Raw genomic sequence first — 12121 nt, forward strand, 5'->3', positions numbered from 1 at the left:
GTTAATGCCACTTCGATCGCTCGGATGACATTCGCAATTGGAATCTCCTATTAACACAATGCAACAATGATGTTCGATTAGACTAGAGACAGTGTCAAACAAAACAATTCGTGTATAGACATTGACTATTCACCATGGCACACCCTGAAACACAAAATCGCAACATATATATCGACCTTCAGTGTCTATATCATCATCAGCCTGGTTACACCCACTGCAGGGCAAAGGCCTCTCCCATACTTCTCCAACAACCCCGTTCATGTACTAATTGTGGCTATGTCGTCCCTGCAAACTTCTTAATCTCATCCGCCCACCTAACTTTCTGCCGCCCCCTGCTACGCTTCCCTTCCCTTGGAATCCAGTCCGTAACCCATAATGGCCATCGGTTATCTTCCCTCCTCATTACATGTCCTGCCCATGCCCATTTCTTTTTCTTCATTTCAACTAAGATGGTCATTAACTCGCGTCTGTTCCCTCACCCAATCTGCTCTTTTCTTATCCCTTAACGTTACACCCAGCATTCTTCTTTCCATAGCTCGTTACGTCGTTCTCAATTTGAGTAGAAGCCTTTTCGTAAGCCTCCAGGTTTCTGCCCCGTAGGTGAGTACTGGTAAGACACAGCTATTATACACTTTTCTCTTGAGGGATAATGTAAACCTACTGTTCATGATCTTAGAATGCCTGCCAAACGCACTCCCGCCAATTCTTATTCTTCTGATTATTGACGCCTCATGATCCGGATCCGCCGTCACTACCTGCCCTAAGTAGATGTATTCCTTTACCATTTCCAGTGCCTCGATACCTATTGTAAATTGCTGTTCTCTTCTGAGACTGTTAAACATTACTTTAGTTTTCTGCAGATTAATTGGCTCAGTGTCTACATGGTAACTAAATGCTGAATAAAATAGGCTTTCTTTCAGAAAAAGGAAACAGCCCAGGCATAAACCAAGAGCATGCGAAACGCAGATATTGTACTCAGCCAGAAAAGGCCGCAAAGCCCTTTCTGTCTCGTGATCACTCCCAATTTCCGTCTCCTGCACAGCGTTGAAGTGTAGGAGCCTCCTTGACACAAGCAGGTGAAGCTGCACCTGTTCCTGCAAAGACCTAAGGCCTCGTACGTTCAACGCTGCGTAGAGAAGTTGCTGGGACACGGCCATGGTGACTACCCACTATTTGGACTTAATGTTTTATGTGTTCGGCCCTAGAGGGCCACAGGCAGGCTCCCTCGGAAACCCCACCAGGCCTCTTGGACCTTGATCGTCGGTACTTTCCTGAGTGTTTCGATGTTTTGCGGTGACCTGCTTTTCTAATGGTACTGGTCGTCTCGCTGTCCCTGCTTGATTCCGATCTGTTAGTCGCACGGCGCTTCGGAATTGACGTGCCCGCGCTACTTCGTCTGTCCTCTGCTAGCATAGCGCACGGGTTGGGATGCTTGGGTGTAGCAGATCTGTCATCAGCGGCTGCCTCATTCGCTTGCTGGACAGCAACTGGCATGCGTGGTAACGGGTGCTTCTTCGCGTTGTTGCTTGGATTAATGAGCCGAGATGCGCTTTCACTCCGCCCCGTCCACTGGCGCCTCCCTAGAAGAGCAAAAGTGTTGTTACCATTCGACAAGTACATCGTGGAGTGCTGGAACATCGATTTTGCTTTACGATATTCACATCAAGTAAGAAATTCAGAAATAGACAACGGTGACTGTTATGGTTGTTACTGCAAATTTATGCATCTGTCTCCCGCTTTTTGCACTTTTGACCGCGTATATAATTCGTATGCTCAGTGGCAAATACCTGCGTAAACATTTCTGGATGAGTCTTCATTTAGACAGCATACCGGTTTCTCACGGCAGCGCTGTGCCAAAATACTGACACCCGAGCCAGACAGCTTTGCACGCAACTTTGTGGACCAAGCCAAAACTTCATTTTTTCGCTTCGCAAAAGCTTATGCAATATTTCTGGGAAATTAACTAATGTGTCAGCGTAACGGCACTTGCAAGTCCACAGGCCTTTAGTTTTTTGAGCAAAGTAACACACACGAAGAATTCTTCCGTTCTTCGTCTTTGTCACTTTGCGGTAAAAATTAAGAATATGTTACTGTACCAACTCGCGCAACTGTCCATCCTTTCGAAGAAAGTTATAAGCGTGGTTTGTTCGCGTCCACATTGTTTGTACTAGTTCTTTGCATGTGCCACCTCATCCTTGATCTGCAGTGCTGGCCTAGGCCAGTGACGAGGCCTCACGTGCTCCCCTTTGTAATTATGACGTTGTCTGTTCTTTTTAATTGAAAAAAAAAAGATATCAACAGCGCTGCCCTACGGGTTGGGCATTAACAGGCATTTCAATTTTATTTCAGGCATTCAACATGAGCAAGATATTCTGGTTACATGGCTTCAACTTTAATAGCAGTCATAGCGTAACAAGAAAGTGTATTTTCTTGAAAGTATCTGACCTCAATAATGAGACAATGAATTACTCGAGTAACTTCATAAAGGACAACAAAACGTAAGCGCTATAATAATTCAAATGCCCATCAATTATGCATGCTTCCGGAATACATGAGGTTTTTCTTACTCCCATGTCGGAAAAATTTCCGAAATGAATTATCCGTGACGAGCCTTTCAAAACGCCATGTACTTGGACTGCTCGAAATATCGTGGATAGGTTCATCCTAAAGAAACATTTGTCCCATGTGAATATCTGTTAATGCGTATGACGCTGGTTTTGAAAAGCACATCTTGTCATCGTACTAGGCGTTTTTACTGGCTGTGTAAACCCAATGTACTTTTCTTTTCATTATGTAAATGAAGCGTTACTGATTCTCTTAGTATAAAGGCGAAATGTGAATAGTTATAACTGTACCTTACAGCGCACAAGCCACGTCAAGCCGAGTCTTCGAGCTTTTTGCATGCAGCCTAGATATCTGGAACTATATGTCAAAAATAAAAGGTAGTTTTACTTGACTTGAGTTTTCAGTCAGTTAAGAATTCATCAAATGTAAATTCAGTGGTAACTAAGCAGTACATGAGAGAAAAAATGCATTAGCATTACATCGCACTTCTTTGGTGTCCCGGATCTGTTACCAATACCGCGTTCACCACACTTCAAAGTGCTGCTGCAAAGCATACACGTCTTTCTTCTTCGAGCAGCGAATTGCAACTGACGGCAGCTCGATGCAGAGCACCGTAATTTGCACTTTCATATATGTATATGTACAGGGGAAGAAAGGAAACGGAGACCGAGGGCCACATTTTTAGTAGACACATACCAAGCCGACAAACAACACCAAGGACAGTATAAGGGAATAACATGTTCTTATTATATAAAATAAAGCAATGATATATATATATATATATATATATATATATATATATATATATATATATATATATATATATATATATATATATTTGTGTGTGTGTGTGTGTGTCACGCGTATTGCACGTCACGACGACTTTGTAATGATCTACGCCTCACAGCATTATTGGGAGCACTAATGTATTTCACTTCTCGGCGCTACCACGACCAATTCGGTTTTCGGTTATGGAATTCGCTTCCTAACAGCACTGTCGCGCAAATGAGCAATGATAAATACATGCAACTACTGAACCCGCAGTTTCCATCACAACAAATATATTCATCCGTACATACGCCATCTCATATAATACGTGTCATATATGTGCCATGTCTCTCTGTTCTTTTTTTTCAATTTGTTGTTTAAATTACTGTTGCTTTATGCGCTCGCGCTGTGTGCGTTATTTTGCGCGAGTGATACGCGTTTATCTACGATATACGTTTTTTTATCTTACCGTGAACTGTACTTTTCATTCCTTTCCTGACAATTCTTTGTATTGCTTTAGCGTTTTTGTTTGTAACACTGTTTTGCAAACACGTTATCATTGTAAACATTTTTAGCTCTCATGTATCGTTTTTTTTTTGTCATTTGTTCAACGACGGTCCCCTTACTGCATCCGTAATTACGGTTGTAGTACCGTAATGGCCTGTAAAGTATTTTGAAATAAATAAATAATTAATAAATAAATAAATAAAATATACATATACGGTACGGAAGAAGACAGGCGCACCGTCAACGCCTCGCGCGAGGACACAGATCGCACGCTCTATGCCTGACGCTCGAGCAACACACCTGTCTGTTTATCCTTCTGGCTTTCGTACTGACCAACACTTGCCAGACAAATCATCGTGCTCTACAGGCTATTCAAGCACGGGCTGTCATGATTTGTCTTGGTTTGCCAAAATGCACATCGACACTAGAGACTAATGTAATCGCACGGGACCAACACAGACAAACACACATTGCGGTGGAAGTGTTGAAAGTGCACATTAGGCACTTTGTCCGTGCCCGTTCCCACCATCTGGCAACACTACCGTCACAAAGGCCGCAAGCATCATTTTGTACTACGATTTCGGATTATTACACTTGCCTTCCATCAGGTTTCACCCCAGCAACTAAGCCATCGATTTCTTCATGGTGTTTGGCTCGACCTGCAGTGCCACAGCTCGGATTTTCAAGGATTGCCTACTCTGCTGCATGTCTCTCTGCATGTCACATACCGTACCAGGAATCATGAAAAATCTGAGCTGTCATCACCTGCTCTTAAACAACTAACTCTGCTCCTTTTGAATGAGGGGTACGCCGACCACGTACATATTTATACTGATGGATCGGCAACTCTCCAGTGTTCTTTGGAAGCCATGGTTTTCTCAGCGAAAGCCACAACCATCAGTTTCAACACGTGTCCCCCAACGACACCGACGGCTGCGGAACTTGCAGCTCTTCGCGCTGCACTTCGTCTCCTCAGCCAAGAACAACCTCGAAGTTGGTCAATATTCAGCGACTCGGAGACAGCACTGCAGTCTTTGCTATCAGCCCTGCGGCGTAGACCACACGAACAATTGATATTCGAGATTAGAGAACTAATCCATACCGTGACTGAGAAAGGACACCACGTGATATTTCAGTGGCTTTCAAGTCACTGCGGCGTCATAGGGAACGAGCACGCCGACAACGGTGTTCGGTCGGCTCTTCAAGGAGACGAAGAAGAGTCGATACCGTTATCAAGGGCACGTTTTGCTAGAAAACTTCGAATGTTAAGCCGCGACATCACGTTCTCCTTGTGCAACGCAGGAAATTTTCAAAACAACCAGCTCCACAACCTAAACTTCCCTCTACGCCTCTGCATTCCAGCTGGATTCTGCCGTCGCGTAGCTACCCTGCTCTGTCGAATATGGCTAGGGTGGCCTTCACTAAGTCTTTTGCATTCTGAATCAGAAATTCTGATCAGAACGACGCTTCGTAGGATGACTGTGCTAGCGAGAAGACTCTTCAACACCTTCTCTGTGACTGCCCTCGCTAGAGTTTACAGACACGATCGCTCGCAATTGCGATAACGCGCTTTGACCAAATACCTCTAACAGAGGAACTAATTTCAGAATTCCGACATCACAAGTCATCGGAGCGGAGGCCGACAAGGGTTCCGTTGCAGTTTTTAAGGGCAACAAAATTGGACAAGCGGCTGTAGCCATACCAGATGTTTGTAGTGCTGCGAGTGCTACTGTGCTGTGCGGTGACGGCATGCGGTAACAGTGACCGACTGTGATTGTCTGTCTATGCTCCTTTCTTTCTTTCTCTCTACTTTACTATCCCTTCACCTTCCCCTCCCCTCTCTCTCTCCAGCGTAGGGTAGCAAACCGGATCTACCCATCTGGTTAGCGTCGCTGCCTTTCCTCTTTCTTCTGTCTCTCTCTCTCCATTCTGGCTTTGTAGTTACACCGCGTCACAAATTTGGTGGGGATTGTCAGGCTTTCTACAACCCTGGAACGAGTTTTCATTTCGCAATATAATCAGGCAAAGAATTTCGGAGAAACATGCAGCAGTAAAGGCAATCGTCGAAAATCCGATCTGTTGGTCAAGCGCATCGGCTTTTATGCATGACATATTGAAGGCTCAAAGTTCTCGCTGGTTATGCTTCACTTCCAGAAACTACTACACATTTCGCGTCGCGCACACAATCAGGTTACACAACAACCCCAAACCATGACAACCGAAAGCATCGCGAACGAGAAAAAAACCATGCAAACCAAACAAGCAAGAGCGGTCGCAAGCAGACGATATATGAAAATAGCGGTCCAGCTGAGTCCACATACGAGTATGCATCAAGCGGCCGGGCGTGTCCGCATGAACAGTTTCACGCAGAAGGAGCCGCCAACATTAGTGTTGGCCGTTCGCGGCTCACGTCCTTTTTCATCTGCCGCGCCGAGTTCGCTCTTTCATCGTCCACTGTTGTGCTCGGTCACTCGTTTACGCCGAGACCGACGCCAACGCTCTCCGTAGGAGCGGGCGTCTAAGAGCTGCGCTTTAAAATGCCCCAGACCGTCGACGAAGCTGTTGACCTATGTTAGAGTTATGATGAACTGCGCAGACAACGCTCCCTCACCCAGCGTTCTTCGAACCAGGATGCTTCGATTTCGAGCTTATACGCAGTTTCCGACCACGACTCCTGCTCTGCGAGATGAAGGAGTCCATCATGCCGAACTCACTCGGGAGCTGTCTCTACTTACTATCATTAGACGCCCTAGACCTTGGGTGACTCTAAGCTTGCGAAACTTGACACAAGAGCTAGTGTCTGAAGCTGTACCGTACGCGCGTCAACCGCCACTAGTGCCTGTATCGCAGAACCTGCCACCGACGTTTCCGTCATCACTGCCCACTGTACACCCACGTCGACTTCCTGTCGCGTTTCTCACCAGGTTATCAGCCACCACTGGACATTTGGTGCACACCAGACAATCGCGCAATATGTTTCTATTGTGTCTTCCCCGGTTATGTGGCACGCTTCTACAGACGTCGCTCATGAGTACCTCAAGTTCGCCTAACTGCACAATACTAGACCCCTCCAGTTCCTTCTCGTCGCCTCCTGAATCACATCCGACTTCTCCCCACAGCGCCAATGCTTCTGCCCATGATCGCCGCTCACCATTTTGACGACTCCATTCACTTCCACTGAACAGCGGGAAAACTAGTCACCGCAGTTCTGGAGGCAAGAACTGTGTTCGTGTCGAACATTACAAGGCCTCGCTCTTTGCAGACGAACGTCATCAAAATATCATCATCATCAGCAGCAGCAGCAGCAGTGGCAGCAGCAGCAGCCTGGTTACGCCCACTGCAGGGCAAAGGCCTCTCCCATACTTCTCCAACTACCCCGGTCATGTACTAATTGTGGCCATGTTGTATCTGGAAACCTCTTAATCTCATCCGCCCACCTAACTTTCTGCCACCCTCTGCTACGCTTCCCTTCCCTTGGAATCCATTCCGTAACTCTTAATGACCATCGGTTATCTTCCCTCCCCATTATGTGTCCTGCCCATGCCCCCCATTTCTTTTTCTTGATTTCAACTAAGATATCATTAACTGGCGTTTGTTCCCTCACCCAATCTGCTCTTTTCTTATCCCTTAACGTTACACCTATCATTCTTCTTTCCATAGCTCGTTGCGTCGTTCTCAATTTATGTAGAACCCTTTTCGTTCCTCCTACCCTACGCATCGAAATATGCGTAGACGCTATTGTTGCACTTGCACTAGTGGACACCGGAGCGCCATTTCTGTCATTGACGCAAAACTTTGTCGCATGCTCAAAAAAGGAATGATGCCTGTGGTACGCACTGTAGCCCTACGCAGCAAGTGCAGAGCCCATCACCCCTGTTTCTGCATGCAATTCCCACATCACCATTTGAACGGCTCACGTACACAGTCAAATTTTGTGACCGCGTTTGGGTTTGGAACACGGTACGCCGACAAGGACTTAGAAGTATTTACGCCGCTATTTCGGACCGTACAAGATCGTCAGACGCGTTCGCGCACTTTGACTAGGAGGTCGTGCCACACGGCCTTCCGCTATGACAGCGTCGCTGCTTACCACCTGAAATAGTCCACGTTGTGTGACTTAAAATTAAAGTAGGGGATTTTACGTGCTAAAACCACTTTATTATTATGAGTCACGCCGTAGTGGACTCCGGAAATTTCGACCACCTGGGGTTCTTTAAGGTGCAACTAAATCTAAGTACGCGGGTGTTTTCGCATTTCGCCCCCATTGGAATGCGGCAGCAGCCATTGGATTCGATTCCGCAACCTCGCCCTCTGCAGCCCAAAACTGCAGCCCTAACAATAGCCACTGAGCAACCACGGTGCGTGTTGTGCGACTTAAGCCTTTGTACCAGCGCTAACAAATTTGGGACTTTGCATAGATGAAATTTCGACCTTCTTTTTAAAGCGAAAGCTTTACTAACCATGTCGAGCCGAGTTCCGCCGTCACCAGCAATTTTGCCTTGATTTGACGGCAGCTACACCGTAGCCTTGGCAACGCATAACGTGACCCACCCCGCTGAGTGCCGCCGCACTCGCCGGCTTGGCGCAAGCGCTCTCCACAGGTGGGTCGCCGCCTGACCACGTGACTCGTCACGCGCCTGGCTAAACGGAGCGTGCGTCTATTAGTCGTACAAAAATCCCTCACGTGACCTGGTCCTAGGTGCCTAGGGACAGCATCGTTTAGGGATTTTTGACAAGGCGCGATCTTCTCTATTCTATATGGCGCGATGCTGGCGCCGAGCGACGCAGTGGCGTGTTCGTCCTCGGCGTGATCGTTCTCTGCACCGCGCGTTGTTCAATATTGCTCATGTGATTGTGCGTGCGTTGCTTGTGTGTTGGTTGTAGGTTCTGTGTTACTTGGCGGAAAGCCGTGAGTAGTGGCGGTGCGGCATTGGCCTCGGTGAGCTCTGGCGGTAATCTGCGTTGCGTTACTCGTGCTTTCTTGAGAACCCAGAGGTGGTGACAATTGAAATATCGAAGTGGCCTAGCGCCTCGGCAGCGAAGTTCTGCGAACCGCGATGTGGCGTCGCCGTGCCCGACTTTGCTTAACGGACATCGAGGGATGTGCTGCTCACTGCAAGTCATGTAAATGCAACTGCGTCGACCGCCCATTGTTCAGCGCTGAATGTGTGTTTGGTGTGCTGTGCTTGAAACGAGTGGTGCAGCCGTGCAGCTGGGGTGGCGGAGGAGCAGAGTGGCTTAGGGGCTCCGTTTGCGCGTTCACAGACATGTGCTCCCGTCTTGGTCTCATTAGCGGCTGTCGCGGGATTGTGGTGTGCTAGCTACTTGCCTAGTATGAAGTTTACTACGCTAGCAGACAGCATGTTCACGTTTTTCCGCGCTATATGTCATTTGCATGACGGCCGAGCTGAAAACGAGACATATGTCTGTGTTCTTTGCGTTTGTGTGTTCTAAATTACTTTCTATTGTGGAAGTTCTGAGAGTCTTATTACGCAAGGAGTGCGAACGTAAACATAAACACATATGTGTGTCTGAAATTTTGAATTACCCGTAATACCCTTTACGACTGCTAAGTGGGCTACACGGCCTGTGTGAATCAGCTACCGCATGTTGCGACGCTCTTCCGTGTGGTAGACTGATGCATGGTGCGCGTTTATTTCTGTACTGTTGTAAAAACCATTTGTTTATTCACTCAATACGAATGTACGGCTTCTTCACCGTAGTACATTTAGTTACGAGGTGAAGCATACTAAAAGTGGGAGGGGGCCGCTATCAGCCAGCATGCTATATCCACTTCGGCGACCTGAGAGGCGGCGGGTGCGCGAGTGTATCATTAAAGAACTCCTATTATCTCCAGTGACAGTGGCCCCTTTTCACTTTTAGTATGCTTCACCGCAGTACATTGCTTAGGCTTCACCGCGAAATATTAATGTATTGCGAGAAAGATTTATGCAACGTTTCTTTTGTAGCTTGCTACACCGTAATACGTGTAAATAAGCATCGTGCAGTAAAGCATACTAAGAGTGGAAAGGGCACATAGGTTTACACTGTGCTCATTATCTTCAATTGTGACATAATTTGCAAGTGCATCCGTGCTCGTGGTAAGCTTCATTGACAATTGTTTGTGCATTACAAATTCATATTGCAGGGAAGCTTACTAAAGCACATTCGCCATTATGGTACGTGTTATTCACCTGCAATGAAGGAGCACAATGCGGATTCTTGCCCCTGCTTTTGGCTGGACTGCACATGCTCTTTGAGAATTGATTCATTTCATTGATTCATTCTTTGATTAAGTGCGAGACCTGCAATGGGTAGCCCAAATATAGATTTGAGAAAACCAAAACAAATTCGGCAGTGAGGGTTGTTTTGGTGTAGACCAGTGGCCTAGTCCGGATATGAAAGAGGAGGAAGAAAAGTCGAGTCTCTCCACTTCAACATTGGGAGGCACAACTCCCACAAATAAATGCGACTCTTACTTATTTGACTTTTCTAAGGAGATTACCGACTTGCATTGGCAAGTGTTCACTTCAACAAACACTGCATGAGGTAAGCTTCCTGCGCATATTTCACCAGCTACTGCATCATTGTTTCACATAATGAGTGAAACTGCAATTTTCGTTATGCCACAACTTGCCCAATTTTGTGTTTTGCAGTAGGGTGTTAGCAGTGCTATTAAGGCACTTAAATACTCATGAATAGTAGTAGAGAAAAAAATAAAAGTAAGAAAGCAGTGGCTTTTGGTGCGTAGACTATGCATACACCTGGTGCTCTTATGGTCATTTTTTTCCTATTCGCTAAACCATTCTAAACAGGAAACGTTTATACACAGACCACAACTAAACCACAGGTATCGTTGGTAAGCAAAGTATATTTATTCGGTGACATTTCCTACAGCCCTGCTATTGGGATTTCTTTTCTTCCTTTTCAGCTGTGCAGATTCATTAAGAATTGATGAGACAGTTTGACAGTTTTATACGTTAAAAGACTTAGCAAAACCTTTTTGGGGTTGTTTTATCTTGGTTTTTGACTCTGCACATTGCATTTTACGGCATGTTTTCTGTGTTAGTTGCTTTTTCTTTATGGATCGGGCATGTCAACATTTTTTACACCATGTCAAGTATGCGGTGCCATAGACTGTTCTTAGATGGATTCTTGCCCTTTCATTCTGTACAATATGATGCCGGTTGTTTGTGTCCAAGGCCGTTATACAGCGCGATTGTAGCATTTTGCCAAGTTCTGCCTCTGCCATCCAAGTTTGAAAGATTGCTACCCACTGCTGGTGGCATGACACATGTGACATTTCTTTTTCAATAAAAGGAAGTTTGTCACTTATCCTGTGCACTGGTTGTCTCTCTGAATTGCAATTTGTTGCCTATATTTGCTCTTTTGTTACATTTCAGATTAGGAATGGCTATCATAATTGACATTTAACCATATTGCACACAACGTGGATGATATGTAATTGCTATTGATATGTAATTGACCATAAATACAATAGAAATTAATAATTGAAAAATAGTGCCTTTGCATGGTGGTGCAGCCATGAATTGTGGCTATAAGGTACCAGCGCTGCAGGTAGCACTGCTTGTGCAGAATATAGTTCAACTCTACTACTTTCAAACATCATAGTTTTTACATGCATTTGTACACCTCCAGTTTCTGTGAACAACACACATCTGGTGGAAGAGTGGCTTGCACCTGCAGTAAGGTCCAATGAATAGCCAAATTTCTGCCCGTTTTCATGCTATTCGCATATTAGTAAAGGCAGTCGTTCTTATAGTAGCCTGTTTGCCCAGTGTAGAAGCCGCTGCAGGGTGTCAGGATCTCATACACATCTTCAGCTTTGCAGGGGACACAGCATCTGGCACATAGTTTGTCACAGGCCATGTATTCGGCGCAAGTTGAGTTCACTCACTAGCAAAGGGAGAACCAAGCTTGTTGGATATGAAGTAAACCGCCTGTATACTCAGTGGCCTTCTTCATTTCGTGTGACATACGTGGTTATAGCAACCCTTGTTTTAAGCACTTCTTGTCCAGCAGCGGTCATTTGCTTTTGAAGCACTCAGGCTAGCTTTCAGCAAGCTGGACTGGAATAACACTGAAAAACCAGCAGATGTTAATTCTCGCACTTATCATGCGAAGCTTCGTACAGTATGATGACGGCGTAAATAAATGAGCGTGTTCCTCAAGGCCTTGTAGCACTTGTCACGAGTTTCGAGCAACATGATGTATAGCACTTTTTTGATCGCATGCTATAGGTTTAGCAGGTGTGGCCATG

At 45.8% G+C, this 12121-nt stretch overlaps 1 protein-coding gene across 1 annotated transcript in view; it reads left to right on the top strand.

Moving 5' to 3' along the window:
- LOC142563833 (uncharacterized) overlaps nucleotides 1-12121 on the top strand; it is a 91043-nt gene that overhangs the window by 9495 nt on the left and 69427 nt on the right. The window contains exon 2 of the mRNA XM_075674477.1: nucleotides 2350-2498. Within this exon, the coding sequence (XP_075530592.1) occupies nucleotides 2350-2498 (149 nt within the window). The remainder of the gene's footprint in view (nucleotides 1-2349; nucleotides 2499-12121) is intronic.

This window comes from Dermacentor variabilis, chromosome 11 (genome assembly GCF_050947875.1).
Source record: "Dermacentor variabilis isolate Ectoservices chromosome 11, ASM5094787v1, whole genome shotgun sequence".
NCBI lineage: Eukaryota > Metazoa > Arthropoda > Arachnida > Ixodida > Ixodidae > Dermacentor > Dermacentor variabilis.